The sequence below is a fragment of the Scleropages formosus genome, chromosome 22 (genome assembly GCF_900964775.1).
Source record: "Scleropages formosus chromosome 22, fSclFor1.1, whole genome shotgun sequence".
Classification (NCBI taxonomy): domain Eukaryota; kingdom Metazoa; phylum Chordata; class Actinopteri; order Osteoglossiformes; family Osteoglossidae; genus Scleropages; species Scleropages formosus.
This window is the reverse complement of record NC_041827.1, coordinates 9,609,037-9,628,211: the sequence shown is the minus strand read 5'-3', so window position 1 is coordinate 9,628,211 and position 19,175 is coordinate 9,609,037. Positions and strand designations below refer to the sequence as shown.

Below are 19,175 nucleotides of genomic sequence, written 5' to 3'. Positions count from 1 at the left end.
GGCTCTATACAGACATCTACTGTGGCTAAAGGTGAGATTTGTATATCTATTTGTGTGTTAGATAAGAATGGTGAACTCATGAAGTCATCATTGATGTGACTGGATCTCCGTGTTTTGAATAAATAGAAACAATTTCTGTGGTTAGATTGATGAGTCACATTGTCATGTCGGCTGCTACGTGCCTTTTAATCTGTCACAGATTTCTTTTCCACACTCACCATCATGGATTGTTGTGGCGACACCTGCATGTTAAAGATATTGTGAAAGTCAAAGGGAATTTTCACATTTTGTTAAACATGTCATTCTTGAATGTTCATACAGCTACAATATCTTTATAATGCATGTACATATGGGGATTCCAGCTGAGACTCTGTTGCCATTCAGATAAAGGAGGTTTAGGGTAATCAGTGGAAAATGTGGGTGTTGCATGTGAATGCAGAAGGCATCTCGTCTACAGTTCTGTGGGCTGCAGGTCTGAAGACATTCAAACTGTGAATCACCCTTTCAAGAAATGGATAAATGTTAACAATGGCAGTGAGAGTCAGTGGTACAATCTAAGTCACCTCATCTCAGAAGAAAAGGAAAACCCTAAAATAGAAACAGAAGTCCATAATTAAGTCACTTGCAGCTCTGGGTGTTTATAAATGTCTCCTTCCCTTGTACTTGCACTTTGGTGGGCTGTTGCACTTGAAAGAAGCGGGTGTTCTGCGTTCCAGCTGCATCTGTTGCACTGTTTTGGAATTCTATATTTAGAAGCACAGGGCTGCAGTTACTGTTTTGCAGTACCTCTCGGCATGTCCTCAGGGTTCGTTACAGTTATGGTATTCTACCACTGAGAGCAGTCCTTCTGCTGTGCAGTGCAAGCTGATACTGAATTTTGATGGTGTTACTTTCATGTAGGTTATTATCAGAAGTGTAAATAAATTTCCACCTTGCAAATAATGTTCAACAGCAGTGGCAAAGGGTCTGTAATGAACAGCCACCTACATTTACTTTGTAAAAAGAAACTGTTGTGCACCCCCACAAGGCTTCGGGGTTTCATATAAGATGTCATAAAACATTAAAAATTTGTAGCAGACGCCCATGGTGTAACTTCCTCGTTTACTGCATATGTACTCAAATGAGTAGCCTTACTCATCTCAGTATATATAAATTAGTAGTGGGTTTCTAAAAATATCTTTAAAACAACATAAAATGAGAAAGCTGTAAAAATCAGAGACTGCACATAACCAGTTTTGCTCTACTATATTCAGTTGACATCATATGTTTTTCCATGGCCTCATAAGAAATGGCGTAGCCAAGTTCAGCCACATTTTGAAGAAAAAACTAATTTTCACTGCCATCTCAATATGCATTAGAAACTGCGAAAGTAAAGTATCAATAATTTAAAAAAAACTTTCTTTTAAATTAAAATTGTTTTCTTATTTTACAGCTGTTATACTGATTATAATTTAATATATACATATAAAAAGAGTAGCTTTGTTATAGCTTTAATATTAATGCCTAAATTATGTCCTGAACTCATAATTCGAAGGATCATGTTCCAACATTTTCAAAAAGTTCTAAACTATTATGTGACATTTTTAACTTTTGAAAATAGTGGCCACTGTCTGATAGAACAGCAGCAATAAAAGGTTATATATGAATTATGTTTTACTGTATTAGTGAATATACAGTAACTGTGTTTTTGGCAGTTCTGGAGCATTTATAGCATATTTGGTGGAGAGGACAAAGCTGAACTCCATGCCACACACTCCCTCTGTTCCCCTTCCTTGTACTTGGCTTTGTCTCACGTAGTTCACCCCCGGGCCCCACCCTTCTCCAACAGGGTCACACCCTCTCGCACCAGCCCTCCGTTCGGTTGTTGGCCATCTGCTCTGGCAGAGCTGCTGGCGCTGCCAGCATTCCTGACATTCCGCATGGCTTCCTGAGACAGGGATCCCACTGGCACCCACACCCCCCACACACACACATCCGGAGTACATATTCCTTCTCCATTCTTCCCTCATTCTTCTTCCTCCACCCCAAATTCCTACTTTCCCTCTCCTTGCCTCCTCTAACTCCCTGTCCTGCTCTAGTCTGCTGCCCTCTCTCCTCTCCATATTTCCTACACATGCATCAAATCCATATGAAGGCATTAAATGGGTTTTTTTAAGGCAACCTAGTGAATAAAAAAACAGTAATAGGTGTTTTCTTGCCAGCCTATTTCAAAATGTACAAACACAGAGACATATAACCATGTGAGCCAGTTCAAACAGATCTCCCCTGTTCTTCTGTACTTTAGCTGTAACAACTTTGTTTCCTGAATGGATTTTATACATCTTTGAAAAACAGAATATTGATATTCACAGGAGACACATGGTCCTGTAGCCACAGAATTATAACTAGTTATGTGTTTCCTTTGAATATGTTTCGTATTATACAAACACCAGGTGATATTACTGCTTCTGTATCCAAGAACTACAGAAGCTGCTGAATATTATCTTTATGGTATTTTCAATGTATTCTGCACATGTGTTAGAGCCTTAGAGCCTAGGCTGATTTGGCACTATTCAGAAACATCCTTTCTAGAAGGGTTCTACGGACAAGAGAACACTCCTCAACTTACATTTGTATTTATTCATTTACCTGATGCTTTTCACTAAAACAACTGATAATATTCAGCTATTTATAATGACGTACATATTTATATAGCTGGGTAATTTTTACAGAATCTATTTCCAGGTATGAACTCAGCTCAAGGGTAGTACAGCAGGAGGTGGAATGCAAGGCTCAGTCCCTTAAGTGGAAAGTGGTGACTTTGACCACTATGCTACCTGTTGCACCCTAATAAGTGCAAAAATATATTTATACAAGTGTCTTCTTAAATGTTTTCGTTCAGGCCTTTGTGTGTGTTGATTTTCCTGTAGGTCTTAACATACCATCCTATCGTTAAATGCCATCCTCCTATCCTATTTCTTAATTGTTGATAATGTATATGTAATGCGTTGTGATTCTGTATTATTCACTCCAAAATGAAGCAATTCTGAACAAGAGCACAGTATTTCTCTTTGAGTGTTTACTAAGCATTGATGGGAAGATGGTGTTCTGCGTGGTCTCTTTGCTCCCAGTGTTGAGTGTGTCACATATGGATATAGCACCGTCTCCTGAGGTTTTTGTAAGAGACTGATTATTTCCTACTGAAGATATTCGTGTTATATAGCTGACATAGTCATGTTTAAATTGATTTTAATAAATCACTTCAGCAAGTCACTTTGCTGTTGCTTTGAAAACATCCATTTTGAGATTCTTAATAGAGTGACTTGAGTGTTTATAGAAATTTCTACACTTTGGATTTACAGATATAGATAATACATGGACACAGATAAAAATGACCCCTTATTAACGCATCTAACAAACACCCACATATTCCCACTCCCACATTTAGTAATATTTCTGGTAAGGGTGCAATTTCTACTCCTGACTTTCTGTTTCACAGACAGCATGCCTCAAGTTTTACAATTTACAATATGTGCATATCCTCTCTTGGGAAACCTTTGCAACTGAAAACACAAGCATTATATGGAAAAAACTGACTAGAATTTTTTTTAAGACTCACCATTTTCAAATATGCAGTAGTTCTAGTCTAAACCTTCACTATTCCCCGATACGAATCCTTCAAGTAGTTGGATAAACTTTACTGTTTTCACTGGAACGGGATATTGCATTCCTAGATTTTAGTGGTCTACTTAGTCAGATGAGTTAGCAGTTTTTGGGAAACAAGTGACAAAGATTTTTAGAAATCTGTATTGTAATTTGCTTATAAGTTTACTTATCTTGATCTTGGCCAATGTTAAGGATAATGGTGTGGATTTCATTAGCTGACAGTGTGCTGTGGGTTGGGCAGAAGATCACTGAGAGTGAGAGCTAGAGGGGGATGCTGTAATTTGCGGTGTGATGTGACGTGTGACTGTACTCATTTGGATCCAGAGACAAATCACCATCTGTTTTATGGCTGTAACATATTATTATGGTACATATGTGCACTACACATATGTGTGTATATATATATATAAAACCATTATAAAGCTCTCTCTCCCTCTTGCTTTGTTTGTTTGTGTGTGTGGGGCATGGTGGCACAGCAAGGAGCACTGCTGTCTTACAGTGCCTGGTCTGTGTAACAGAACGTGGGTTCGATTCCCACTCAGTCTGTGTGGAGTTGGCATGTTCTCCCCGTGTCTGTGTGGGTTTCCTCCGGGTGCTCTGGTTTCCTCCCACAGTCCAAAGGCATGCTGTTCAGGTTCACCCATAGTGTGTGAGTGACACAGAGAGAGAGTGTGTTCCACTGATGTATGGATGAGTGATCCAGTGTAAATAGTGTCTCTAGCAGTCAGTGTAAGTCACCTTGGTAAATAAGGTGTGTGGGCTGGTAACAGTGCATAGAGTTCACTGGAAGTTGCTTTGGAGAAGAGCATCTCCTAAATAAATAAATGTGTGTTGGCTTTGATACTAAAACATTTATAAAGAGGAAAGAAAATTCTAAATGAACGGTCACGGTGTTTACAGCTGGATAATACTGAGGACATTTCAAGTTGGAACTCCCTTCGGTGCTGCTATTGCTCCAGTGGCCTACAGCCCAAGTATTTTACTTTATCTTGTTTCACTTAAAATTTGACGCGACGTTTTATGGCATACCTCTTGAGATCCACTTGTATTAAATGTCGCCTTCGCTCGCGGGACAAATTGGCGGCAAACGGCGCGGGCGGTTCAACAGGTGGAGCCACGAGACAGGGTTTCAGGAGCCCGCGCAGAGAAATGAGCGCTCGCGCAGTTCACACAGCGCGAAAACAATGAGACACAACTTACTGATGTCACGACTATTTTGGTTTCTTTTTTTTTTTTTTTTTTATCCTGGTCTTGTGTGGGGCTGGACTCGCTGACTGACTCTCATTGCGGCACTCCGTCCGTCATTCCCCACACAACTCGCACAATGTACAACCGGACTGCGCTGTGGAGGCTCTTCTCTCCTGTCAGGGCTCCTCAAACGCACAGAAAAATGGTTCTGTTGGAAAAAATATAGGACAATAATTACAAACGTGTCTCAATATTTAATCCTTAACGTAAAGACAATACGCGGATTTTAGTTATCTTTGCCTTGCTTATGCGACACAAGAATTTGCGTTTTGTTTACACATGTAAATAATATCACCGAATGGAGGTCACTTAATGAACGTGCCAGCTTCTCCGAGGAGCTTTTTGAGGTAGCTTTTTCAGAGCCACCGATTCAATTTGTCGCCGTCAACGGTCAAGTCGGAGGTGTTGGATGAAACGGCACAGGTTTGTACCGCGAAGACAACCTTTTTGTCACCGGACACGTTTCAGAGCATATTGCGATGTCTATTTATGAGGAGAGCGCGCGGGTTTCGCTGAAAAGGGTTTCGGGTGTTTGATGTGGAGCCCCCGCCCTGCGCGGACGCGTTTCCGTGCGCGAGCCCAGGTGAGCTCGAGGCTGCCGATGGACTCAGACGCTCCCGTCTCGTCCCCACAGAGAGAGCTGCTGCTCTAGACCCCCTGCGAAGAGTGACACTGAGCGGCCGCGGGGGCTGCTGCTCCGCCAGGTAAGGACGCCCAAATTACCCTCTAATTCACCGCTTCATTGACCACGTACTGAATGCTGCCGCGTTTAAATACTTCTACCGCCGCTACAGACTTCATTTGATGATTTACAGTCAAAGTTTTATATGTGATAATATGGATAATAAGAAATATGCATAATAATACATGTTTCGGACTTTCTTGCGTAGCTAGTTGTCAGAATTAGAAATTTTGGAAGTGTGATGTGATTAAACATAGAATTTATTCTGAAGAGCATCTAGTCCCGCACGTAATATTATTATTGCATGAGGAGATGGATGGTTGGCCTCCCTGAAGGATCGGTGCTTGAGGAGCTCTCCTCATGCTGGAAACTAGACCTGCATGACAAAGTAACTGCAGGTTAGCTCACACTGGCCCACAATCAGCTGGCCGGTTGTCGCAGTGTAGGCAGTGTGCTCACAACTTGTGAAATGGCACCTGAAACCCTTTTTTATTTCAAGCACCGCACATGGATAATTATATACAGGTGGTCCCCGACTTACGATGGGGTTACGTTCCGCGAAACCCATCGCAAATCGAAAATGCATTTTATTTATTTATATTATCACCTAACCTACCAAACATCATAGCCTAGCATAGGTGCGATGGCCATTACGGGCTTGCTGCCTTCATGCTGGGAAATTATCTTGAGTTTCTCCTCGAGAATAATTGCCTTCCTCTTCTTCTTCTTCTCACCAGTAGCAGGAGACACAGATGGGTGTTACTGTGACATTATTGATGCAGAAAACACAGCGCAGATACAGGAGGTATCTGTATATAGAGCGTGTGGCAGACTGGGAGATGCGGATCGCTGCCGCTGCCCAGCATCGCAAGAGAGTATCTCACCACATATTGCTTCAAAGTTCAAAATTCAAAGTACAGTTTCTACTGAATATCTATGGCCAGGTCATCATTGTAAAGTTGAACCATCGTAAGTCGAGGAGCATCTGTATATATTTTAGCAAAAGAAGGAAGAACAAAGGTGTCGCCTCTTGGAGTAGAGAATTGGTGTGTCTTTATTTTTCATTTTGAATATCACCAAGGCACTCAGCAATAATCCAATCAACAGATTACTGATTATTCTTCAAACCCATGTCTTGCATCATCTCAAACAATATCTGTATGACTTTTACTCCCTTTGGCCATCATGTGAAACCCAATTCCTCACCAGCAGATCATAAGCCTCCCAGCTGCCATCTCATTTATGTATTGAACCTAGAGTGGAGCAAAGCAAAGCGGGGGGTTGGGGGGACTTCAGAGGTCCCATAAAATTTTGAGGTATTGCTTCACCCACATGTGTCTTTTTGTGGCTGTAGTTTGATTATGTGTTCAAAACCAATATGAGTGTTTATTGCAATTATGAATTGCACCATATGAGGAAAAATGTATTGTGTCGGATTATCATAGTAGTGAGACACAAGTCGTATCCATTGCGCCATTTCAGCCACCCACCTTACACTGTTTTTTCATTTGTGCTGTATTTCCTTGCATTAAAGCAGAACGAAAGATTACATTTAATCTCTGTACAAGAGAATGTGTCTGAGAAACAGGAAATAAGTATGTTGTCTGTACATTTTTACTGAAGGGAAGTTTGTACTTATTAGTTTATTTTGGACATGTAAAATAGCAGGTGTTTCATTTAATTTACTCGGTAGTTAAACAAAACTACATTCATACATTGTTTACATTCAAACAAGAATGATTTGAAAGCCTTCTTCATGTATGTTTTCCTGCTCCATTTATGTGTGTGCAGTAGTAATAAATGCATTGCTTTTTGTTTTTCTGGTGTGCTCCCTGCACCTGTATATCAGCTTCATTATCCCACTATCACATGTGCTCTTGCCAAGGGTGAAAGCCTGCTTATATATTTAGGGTATAGGCAACTGACCTCTGACCTGAAAGTTAATGGCATTAAACATTTAATTAAATCTTGCATTGTGAGCGCAGGGAGGAGTCATACTACTGAAAGATAAGTGACTGAACGGGTGAACATTTACATTTACATTTATTCATTTAGCAGACTCATAGTTCCAAAGTGACATACATTTCCAAGAACAATACGCTGTTAGCCATTGAAACTGAAAGTTGACAGTTTCTATAAAAGCCTGTTGGTGTATTCAATTCAAAAATATTTAACTGATGCAGTGCAGATGTATCCAAAGGGACCTAAGGCTGCTTGATGATACTGACTTCCAAAGCTCTCTTTGGGTAACAATCAGTACCAGAAGGTTTACAGGAGTTGGGGGGATAGGAGTAAATGCACAAGACCAACAGATGCAAGCAACACTGTTCACATTTAATGGCCTTCAAGAAGGGCACACGCCTTGCACACACAGAGACACAAGTGTTTCTGACACTATAAACACACTGCACACAAGTGTGCCTTGCACCCTCAGAAGTGCACAGAATGTCTTATATAAATACACTGATGCGCGCGCACACACACACACACACACACACACACATTAATACATGCCATAAGTGAATAGAAGGTTTCTCCAGCTGCTTCGGAAGCTGGGGCCCCGAATGCCCCTGACAGCTGTACATTCCTCCTTTCCCCTGAGACACTGAGACCTGGGAAGAGGAGAAGGAGAGCGGCTGGAGAAAGCCATTGTTGTCAGCACACACTACGTTTACAAATCCTGTCTGACACAAGCTGCATTTAACAATAGCAAAATACACTGGTGTCACCGTGTCACACTGCCAAAAATATTCAAATATGCTAGCTCTCAATTTTTTAAATTGTTGTCAAGGTAGTCCTAATTTGTTCTGTGACTCCTTTGCTAAACAGTCATAAGGAAAATGATTCAACATTAATTGGAAATCAGTGTGTTGTTTTTGTTCCATTGAATAAGTTTCTCCTGAGTTCATGGAGTTCAAATTTACCACTCTCAACTGCAAAGTATCAGTGTGCAGCTCGAATGAAACTGAACACTTCTGGCCTTTCACATCCCACCACTCCCACCATCTCCTGACAGGCTGTTTTGGAGCCATCAAGGTCTTTGACTCTCCACAAATGTGTTGAAGTCCAGGCAAAATGCCTCCTTGTTTATTCTAGTACACTAGAAGAGCACCCTGGACCCTGTGCAGTAACCATGAGTCACTGAGCAGAGCTCTGTGTCATTTGAATGGCTGAAGGGCAAGGCAGTGGTCAGGTGGTCAGGTTGCCTCCACCCAGCTGTGGCTGCAAATAACCACAAAAAGTGGTTAGAAAGTAAAAAGAAAGCACAAAACATATATGTGCAGTCTAGAATTTGTTGCTTAGTTAATAAAGTGGAAAGACATCACTTCATGTTTCTCAACACGAATATTTTTAACCACATGGTTGGAACTGCATCCATTGATTGTACACCATAGTTTCACTTTTTCCAGCAGCACCTGGGACAGTAGTAATTGCCTGTTGCTGTGGAAAAAAGTTGCAAACTGGAAGGTATGTGACCTTGCAGGTTACTTTGTAAAGTGATATCTGGGGGTGAGATCATCTTTGCAAATGGAGCAGAAGACTGGAAATTGTACAACTCTGTACTGTTAGATGTGTCATGCCCTTCTACTGCTGCATTCTGTCCTGATAAAGGTCTCTCCTCATGTATCCTCTGAACTACTCAATGAAAATGTGTGTCCACCATGGAGCTGAATTTAAGTACACCTAAAATACATGGGTTCTTTTTATGTAGATAAATACAGATATTTGCAGTATTGTATTGCAATAGTAAAACCTTCTAATTAAGTTACTCTATCCATCATCATGTGTCCTTGTTTAGTAAACCTTCATGCCTGCAGTTTCTCTGCTGGTCTGCAACACCTTAGATAACTTCCAGACCCATTTCATGTTGTAATTTTTTATGTTTAGTGCTGGTTCAGGGGGGTGCGGTGGCGCAGTGGGTTGGACCGGGTCCTGCTCTCCAGTGGGTCTGGGGTTCAAGTCCCACTTGGGGTGCCTTGTGGCGGACTGGCATCCCGTCCTGGGTGTGTCCCCCTCCCCCTCCGGCCTTACGCCCTGTGTTGCCGGGTTAGGCTCTGGTTCCCCGCGACCCTGTTTGGGACAAGTGGTTCTGAAAATGTGTGTGTGTGTGTGTGTGTGTGTGTGTGGCTCCCCTATATGGACTGGTGTCCTCTTCAGGGTGTTCCCCCAGCCTTGCCCCTGACTCTTCTGGGATAGACTGCAGATCACCATGACCCTGATCAGGACAAGCCATTATTGTTATTGAAAATGGATGGATGAGCTGGTTGACAAAAGATCTAAAACCAGACTTGGAGATCTCTTAAATTATGATATAAGCAGTGGGCTCAAATTGTCCTGTGCTGTATGGCATTGTGTGATTTTTACAAAAGAAGTTACAGCACCCACTTAACTTGACATTGTACCATCTTATGGGTTAGACCTATAACATTGCAATGCAGAGAGATTCATGTGGAAATAATGTATCACAAAGCCACAGGTGGAACTCAGAGCATTGCATGAATGTTATCTTATTGGCTCAGATGTTCCCTTATAGTCTGAATATTTGAAATGTTCTTTAAAATATACCACGAGACCTGCATTGACAAAAAGACCTCCAAAAACAGACAGACAGAAAGTCAGTTCTGATACATAGCGTTTAAAGAAAGATGGCCCTGTTAATCTGACCTTCATTTGTATACAGAGACATGTCTTGTAACCTACAGACTGCAAATGAATTGTGCTGAATGTTTATGCTTACACTGGAAGGGGCTGTCTGTTCTATGTAAGTCTATAGATTGTTGTTACTATTGTCATATTCATACTTTTCATTGTTTGATGTGAGATTATCCTTTAATTTTTTTCAACTCACTGTTTACTATTTAAAATGGCAGGGCAGTATATGGCAGAATGTGTGCTTATATTTGATTTTAATAGGAAATCTGTTTCTCAAGGTCACTGGCTGTTGATCTTGTCTAATCTTTTAGGGGATAGTCTTACCTGGGTAAAAAAACGTCTCTCTACTCTTTCCTCTATCCTGAAATTATTGCTTATTGTTTGTGTGGAATTTCCGCTAGGATAGAGGAAGGTACCTCTGTCAATAAATCCCTGTAATCCCCTAGCCATCATCAGCTTTGAAGTTCACAACTACAGATCAGAAATGAAGTCAGAAGGAAATAAATTTGATAGGTGGGTTCACATTTTTGGAGAAAATCTTAGATTTACTCTTGGTAGCTTGACAGAATTGAGATGTGTATTTCAAAAACTGTCCAAGCCCTACTTTGGCAGCAAAAATTGTCTAATGTGTAATGAAAGATGTACACTGTCAGAAATGTTCTTTTTATACTATCAGTAAACTGTACATGTAATGAGGAGCAGGGAAACTGAGTAACTATAAAACTGGGTCTTGTATCCTGTTTTTATTTTAACTGTCTTTATTTCATTGTGACATTCAATGTTTCATTCAGTCAACAGAAAATCTGAAATGAGTGAAAGGAGAGGTTTTGAGTTGGTACCCTGTATGCCAGCTTGCTGTACAGGGTAGCCCTGTATAGATTGGAAAGGAGAACCAAGCAAATCAAAGACATTCTTACTTGGCTGCTTTCTGGCCTGTGAATCAGTAGTTTCTCCGATTTGTGTGATTTTTTAAAACTTTTTTTCCCCATTCAAGCTGTATGACGTGGACTCAACTAAATAGACAGATACTGGATGGGCATACAGATACTCAGAAATTACACCCACACCCTCACTTCACAAACATGTGACCTGTATATTAATCAGTAGCTGCCAGCTGTAGCAGACAGATCAGCAGTCAGTATTGCTCATCATTAAGATTTCCCAGAAAAGCACTTTTGGTAAGCGTTCTGACAGACCTGTGAGTCATCAACAAAAACTTATTTAAAGTCTGTTAAGCAGAGGAAGAATTAAATGTTTGATTATGAGGGGTTGCATGTATGCCCACACACCGTTTGAAACCACTTGTCCTGAGCGGGGTCATTGTGAACTGGAGCCTAACCTGGCAACACAGGGCATGATGTCCGTTACAAGGCACCTCAAGCAGGACTCGAACCCCAAACCCACCGGTGTGACCTGGCCAAGCCCGCTGCGCCTCCGCACCCCCCTAGGTTCCATGGATGCTTTGAATCACAAATATATGAATGGAGCAGGTGTATTTCTGTAGTTCTTGGTATTTAAATGCATGTTGCTCTGTGAATAAAGCTTGGAATGATTTCAGGCACTGCTCCCTGGTGGTATCCATATACACAGGTTCTTTTTGTGCTGCCAAAGTTTCCATATGGAGTATCTTTATGGGTGGTTTCAGCCCTCCAGTTTTGACACTGGTTTGGGGTGATATTATACAGTATATTGCTCTCAAAACTGACCAGCCCATAGAAATTCAAGTTGTTTTTTTAAACAAGTACCAAAGCATCTTCTATATTATCAGTGATCATCCACTGTAGAATTAAATAACTTAGTTAATTCAATTTCTTTTTTACATTCAGTAGTACTGGTATTGATCTAAATTAATTTCCAGATGTTTGGTTAACATCTGTGATTACTTTAAAAGTATAAATTCTGAGCAAAATGTCTGTTTGTAGAATGTGCTCCTTCAAGTTTTCTCATACCCAAATCAATGACGGAAAAACTGTTATATAATGTATACTGTATGTATATAGTTTCTGTTACATATGCAGTCTGTCACATGTTTTCACAAACACAGTTCTATTGAACTACTGTTCTCAGATTTTTTCCCCCTTTTTCCAGAATAGCTAAATTTAGTCTCTGGTCTCATGAGCCCTTGGGGCTGACAGATTCATGCATCTGACACTGCACTCATTGCCACGCTCCTACAAGTTCCTGTTCTCTTTTCTTTTATGCACTGCCTTCATTCATTCATTCTTTCATAGATCTCTGACTTTTATCCTCTGGTTATTTTTGTTCAGCATGTCATCTGGCTGCAGTCCAGTTCATTTCAAGCATGAATAGAATAGCTCTTTTTAGATTTTGGATAGTGAAAAAAAGACAGATGCATGCATAAATTAACTATAAACATATGCACAAAATACACCTTCCTAACCTTTAAGTTTGTATGATCTTCAGGGAATTTCCATAAGCTGTTAATAATGCATAATAGCTGAGGTGATATTTTAAGGATGATTAATTTCCCCCATCTAAAGGGTCTGAGGAGCTGTCAGCTTAAACTTCTTTTAAGCAATTTCTCCTTCTTCGGATGTTCTAAATCTCCTTTAAGCCAGAGAGAGGAAGTTATATATTCTAATTGCACCCTTTGACAGGGTCTGACACCGTGGAGCAATATGAAATGAAGTAAGGAAAACGTCACGTTTAATATTCAGTCACAACACGAAATAAATGCTCTTGTTAGCCCTTGTGCCTAATTTGTGTCTCTGCAACATGCTGGACCTTCCCAGTGAACTGTTTGAGCTATGCAAATACTGTTGAGCTGAGGAATCAGGCAAAATGATTAAGGCGCAATAAAATGAAAGGGCATGACAAAGACAGTGGCCATGGAGAAAAAAGGAGGGATTTAGACTGGGAGAACATTACACAGGATATTGTCTTTCAGTGGTGGCCAAGTAACGTTGGTGCTGGAAAAGACTCTGCTGGTCTGCATAGACATTGTATTTGTATGGATGGCATTCAGACTGGATGGGTATGTATGCCCTTTCCTCCAAAATCAATCAAATGTGTCTTGCTGTATTTCAGCATTCAGGCCAGGAGGCCGAACAGACACTAAGGGACAGTGACCCATAAAGAGATTTTAATTCTATTTCCAACTGATGAACATACAGTACAACATCCTTTCCTACTGATATCAAAAGATTCTTCCAACTATACTTTGTTATACTTGTGTATTAGGTATCATGTCCATCTACGGTTTTTAAAGCATTGTTCTTGTTTTTCTTCAGAGCTAACAAAGACATCACCTGTTCTTTTTTCTTAACTGAACCCTCATAACCGGGAGCTGCTTGGTTTCTTTCCTCACTGTCTTGCTTTCTTCTTCAGTTTAATTCAACACAGCTTTATTGGCTTAATCATAAGGAACATAATACTGCCAAAGAATATGTAATATAGACCGTGGCAAAAATAATAATTATACACACTAAGGAAGTTCCCTGCCACCTTCAATATCTGAAGGTGTGGTGAGCTGTAAGATATTGTGTTGCTAATACTTCCTTTTCTCATGTCTAGAATGTTTCTCAGTTAAGCTGAATCTGCAAGATCAAAAACTGTAGACATTTTACAAATTTTTCTAAAGTATGTTTTATCAAGTGTTCTCTTGGTCCCTGGGTTTACCCCCTTTGATAACTTTCATGAATAAGTTTTTGTTACATCTGTATTTTTTCACAATTTTTCTCATATTGTATGTTTTACCTAGGGGGTGTGGTGGCGCAGTGGGTTGAACCACAGTCCTGCTCTCCGGTGGGTCTGGGGTTCGAGTCCCGCTTGGGGTGCCTTGTGACGGACTGGCGTCCCGTCCTGGGTGTGTCCCCTCCCCCTCTGGCCTTATGCCCTGTGTTACCGGGTAGGCTCCGGTTCCCTGTGACCCCGTATGGGACAAGCGGTTTCAGATGGTGTGTGTGTGTGTGTGTGTGTGTGTGTGTGTGTGTGTGTGTGTGTGTGTGTGTTTTACTGTGGTACTGTAATCTGCTATTATGTATTGTTTTGTAATAGCATGATTTCCTTTGTGTTTCTGTCATCTTTATCCAATCAGTAATGTAAACATATTTGTGTTGTGTTTTTCAGTATTTTAGTTTATTGTAATTATATAGGTATGTATTGGGTTTCCTCTTTGTCTAGTGAAGGAGAGTGCAGTCCCCCCAGTGTGGAGCCCCCTGGTGCTCGCCCCCATGGATCTGCGAGTGAGCCAACGGCTGGTGCGGCCTTGCCCTGTGTCAGACACTGGCCTTCTGACACCTCTGCCCCACCAACTCCACCTGGGCCATCTCTCTCTGCGGCCCTGTGCCCAGTTCTCCGAGCAGCAGCTGCACCAGCGCATCCAGGTTCAGGAACTCTGCCACTTTCTTCTATTTCACCCCCTCCCAACTTTTACATACTCAATGGCATTTCATGTCTCCATGCAGTTCAGCATGGAGCAGAGGCAGCGTGAGGAAGAGGAGGAGAAACGGCAGGAGCTACAACAGCTTTGGCACAAGGACAAGAGTCAGCAGAGTGAGTTATTCTGGGGTCTGGGCAAAGGCCCTTGTCCCCCCTGTCTGGAAATACTGCAGAAAGCAGAATAAACACAATTTTTTTGATGAGAAGAAGATGTTACAATCCAGTGCACTGCTCTATTATTTTACATTGTCAAAATTATATTGAAACAGTTATAATTTAAATACATGTCAATAATTTTAAAGCAGACAATTTAAATGTTGTTTATGAAGGTAAAATGATAATGAGAAGTTAATGAAGGATAATTAAATAAACCCTCCACAGTGTACCCTGTCTTGGGAACTGTTTCCAGGGTAGGCTCTGGATCACCACCATTACAGCATTATTTCATTGCTACATAGTGGTTGGTTTTACGAACAAATTGAGTTATGAACAGACTTCCTGTCTCAATTGGGTTTGTAAGTTAAGTACCCTTTATCAGTGTATGGACTAAAACAAAACTGTTAAAAGTACAAAACTGTCAGTGTAAGTACTTTATATGTTCAGTAACTGTGACCAAGTCCAATTTTTCTCTGCAGGATTTTTTTTAATATGTGGTAAGACTGGGACCTCTTCCTTTCAGCCTGACAGTGAACTCCAGATTCAAATGATCAGTTCTTGGACCAGTTTTACTCACTTTTTTATCTGGCACTGCTGGACTCAGTTCTCCATGACATGTACCTTGATATGGACTCATATCACAAGGCATCCTGTGGCATGTCTGAATGTGTGTGTTGAGCTGTCACATTGTTTCCACTTGAGATGCTGCCAGAGAATGGATTCCCACCAAGGCCAGCTTAGATGTGTCAAGCCAGCACGGAAAGTCCACATTTACATCACACATACACAAGGAAGAGACAAGAAAGGTTCCAGAGATTGCAACATTCCTGTTTTCTTTTCTGTTCCATGTTCCATGGTAAATTAAATGTATCTGTATCATGTTTTCAAAAACAAAAAATAGGTAGTTTTTCCAGAGAAATGATATACTGATATGCCACCAAACAAGGCGATTAGATGATTTCTGCTTTTGTTTTGTTTGGAACCCAGAGAGACTTGTTTGGATAGCTTTGTAATAGTGTGAACTGGTAGAACAAGTCAAAGCTAAGCTTGTACAGACTGAGTTCCTGTTATTGCTGCAAAGCAATGTTGAAATGTTGGCTTTATGCAAGTAACTTGTCCACTCTCCCACTTCACACTGTAGTCCACACCACCCATTGTAGTACTGATTCATTTGTGTTGTCCCTGAAACCACAGGCAGCGTGAATGAAAGGCCCTTGTGATAATTCCCTCTTCCTCCTTTGCAGCCACAGGGATATGTCCTTATTGCCTTTTCTCAAAAAACTTTGCTTGTTTTTCTGTCGTAATTCGAGCTGTCTGTAAGTATATTTAAATTAGTATATCACTCAGATCCATTTAATTAGAGGTTAAATTATAAAAACAGTTACTAGATATTTAATGTCCAGGTGTCCTTCATTATCCTGATTTGCATGTGATTTATTGAATGGCCATCTGTCACTTCTTTTCTGGAGGTCTGTGAGAACGTGATAAGCAAAGCAGTGATAGAGTGTTCCAGGAGCCAGGTCTAATGACTCATTTTTAACTCACTCACAGGTGCCGTGGCCAGTTCAGCAGTGAAGAAGAAACTCCAGGAAGTCATCCTGAAGAAGCGACAGCAGCAAGTTGCTCTGGAGCAGAACAACTCCAATCCACTTGCCAGTCCCCAAGGGAGATATCAGTGAGTTGAGCCAGCAGTCCTGGCCTGGTTCAGAGGCCATCCTGCAATTCATGTATTTTCTCATGTTTCTCATGCTTGAATGTTGCCATCTGACTTCATTCAGGGATCAGACTTCAGAAAGTGACGTGACTTCCCAGACGCTATTGGTGAGCTCGCATGCACAACCCTCCAGCGAGGGCTCAGAAGACACCCCCCTGAGGAGGACAGGTGAATTCCGTATGCACTGGATAAAATGAGCTCCTGCAGCAGACCATGTTGCAGTGAGCAGCTTTCTGCTGATGGTACTGTGGAGCAGAAGGTAGTTAGAACCTCACAGAACCTGAGCTTTTGGTTCAAATCTAGCTCAGTCTATGTGAAATTTGCATGTTCTCTTTATGTTTACATAGGTTTCCCACCAGATACTCAGGTTTCCTCCTCCAGTCCTAAAACATGTTTAGCATGAACTGGGAAGTCCAACTTACTCTCCAATGTGTGTGTGTGTGTGTGTGTGTGTGTGTGTGATTGGATAGACAGATCGCTCAGAGAACCATAACAGTGCATATACATTTACATTTACTCATTTAGAAGACGCTTGTCTCCAGATTTTTGTACAAGTCAGAGTAAACAAAGTCCATTCCACCAACAGATGGAGAGCTACAGATGCAGACATGATTCTCAAAGTCCAATAAGTCCAATATCACCATATTTACCAGTACACATTACACAATGCAGCATGGTACTTAAATGCATAAACAAATAACTTTAAATAGCTTAGTATACAAATGGAATACAAATATATGTTGCCTTGGGCAAATGTGTCAGCTACATAACAGATAATAATAATAGTCTCACATGGGTATGGACATCTGTTGTGAATTTCTGTCTATAAAATTCCATTCAGGGATGGCAGATCCTGTGGTTTAACCATATTTACAAGACTTTTGCCAGTTTTACATCTAATGGTTTGATTCATAGTACAAGTGTTTAGGAAAACACATTTTGACCGAAACAGTGCTGATCATGATGTGTATTATACCTGTAGTAAATTAGACAGCACTAGTCATGCGTTGCATAAAAATAACCTTTAGAGAGACCCATGCACTCTTGGTGTCTGGCTGTACACAGACACTGTCTGACTGCCCCACCTGCTTGTGCCTGTGGGTTGGAACCACATGGAAAGTCACATGGCAACAAAAGTGTAAAGGAAAGCAGTTATGTAACATTCATCATGAGTCATGAATCATGGCCAATATTGACTGAGATTAAGAAAGCACAGGTAATATTGTAAAATACCATTATTTGCCCATATGACTTCAGTAATTTCACAGCAGTTAGTACACACCCTTCTTTTTAAGATGTCTCAATTTTTGTTTGAAAGGCTGTAACAATAAGGTCTTGTTAAATTAAACATTTGTGATGACATCACATTGGAAAGTTTTTTTTCTTTTTTTTGTTGACGTATTTCCAAAATAAAAATAAGCTGTGTCTCAGATTTTTAAATATGAATGAAAACATTAGCTGTGGTTATTTGAAGAATTCCGAATCATATCCGCTCCTCCCACTCATTTGCTGTATTTTATTCTGTATGCCCCTTTATCTTATTCATACAAATCCCTTATTCATTTAGCTCATACTGAACCATTCTTTATTTTCAAATTAGCACTCCAGTCAACCCAAAGATAGGCTTTCAGGTGAAATTGTGACTAAAATGCCCATTGTTTGTATCTCTGAATGAGGACATCAGCATGCCACCCAGAGAATACCTGTTTTATGCACAATGCATTATGTTTATATGGAACTTATTTGACCTGTACAATGGGTGCCTGGAGAAGATGACAGGGGCTCTAATGTATATCCTTTCTGTTTTGTGCACAGCCTCAGAGCCAAAGCTGACAGGCAAGCAGAAGCTGAAAAAGCACCTTAACAGGAAGAGCCCATTGACCCGCAAGGAGAGCGCACCACCCCCTGTCAAACACAGAGCTTCTGATCCCTTAGGTACCGACCAATGGCTTCCTCTCCCAAGTACTGTTTCCTGGTTAGGCTGTGACAGCCCCTCCCAGTGTTTCAATGCACAGCCCTGTGTCATACTCCTTTTGTCATAAACAAAGACCAGTCTTCAAAGTCTTTGCAGATCTTAGTTATAATTAGACTGGATTCTTAGCTTTTACTTTGAAATCTTATTGTTTTTTGACCGCACCATACCCCATTCTTCTTTAGACTCCTCCCCCAGCAGCAGCAGCACTCCTGTATCTGGCTGCAGCTCCCCCAGTGACAGTTTGTCTGCTGATGGTGGAGTGCTGCCCTCTACTGCTGCACTTGCCAATGAGGTAAGGTTTGCCTATTACACGCAGTAGGTGCTGTAATTTCAGGTTTTTCACTAGGATCCTTGCCACTCTCTAAAAACGTAAAATGTCATCTGGTCATGATTTTATCTGAAAAATAGGCATTCGTGAAAGCATACGGTAAACTTCAACCTACATAAGTACAGCAGTTAATTTAAAACAGACTGAATAGTACATGGGGGAGTGTGGTGATGCAGGGTGTTTCCCCTCCCCCTTCAGCTTTGTGCCAATGTTTCTGGGATAGGCTCCAGCTCGCCATGACCCTGCTTGGGACAAGCAGTTGTTGACGTTGGTTGGTTGAATAGTACATCTCCAAAAATGTACTATGTATGTAAAATGTACTACTTCAAATGATGAAAATAACAGATACGGATAGAGAGAGATATCACTTTAA

The 19,175-nt window shown here is 40.9% G+C and overlaps 1 protein-coding gene across 6 annotated transcripts in view; it reads left to right on the top strand.

Annotated features, from left to right (window-relative positions):
- The window catches only part of LOC108918469 (histone deacetylase 7-like), a 45,844-nt gene that overhangs the window by 7,164 nt on the left and 19,505 nt on the right, over nucleotides 1-19,175 (top strand). For 4 of the 6 annotated variants that reach the window (XM_018725751.2, XM_018725747.2, XM_018725749.2 and 1 more), the window contains exons 2-8: nucleotides 5,528-5,597; nucleotides 14,372-14,574; nucleotides 14,656-14,743; nucleotides 16,337-16,460; nucleotides 16,564-16,667; nucleotides 18,315-18,434; nucleotides 18,657-18,766. In XM_018725751.2, the coding sequence (XP_018581267.1) occupies nucleotides 14,422-14,574; nucleotides 14,656-14,743; nucleotides 16,337-16,460; nucleotides 16,564-16,667; nucleotides 18,315-18,434; nucleotides 18,657-18,766 (699 nt within the window). In that variant the 5' untranslated portion in view covers nucleotides 5,528-5,597; nucleotides 14,372-14,421. Of the gene's footprint in view, nucleotides 1-4,518; nucleotides 5,317-5,527; nucleotides 5,598-14,371; nucleotides 14,575-14,655; nucleotides 14,744-16,336; nucleotides 16,461-16,563; nucleotides 16,668-18,314; nucleotides 18,435-18,656; nucleotides 18,767-19,175 lie in introns of those variants that run through there. The other 2 variants (XM_018725748.2, XM_018725750.2) reach the window with 2 other exon arrangements.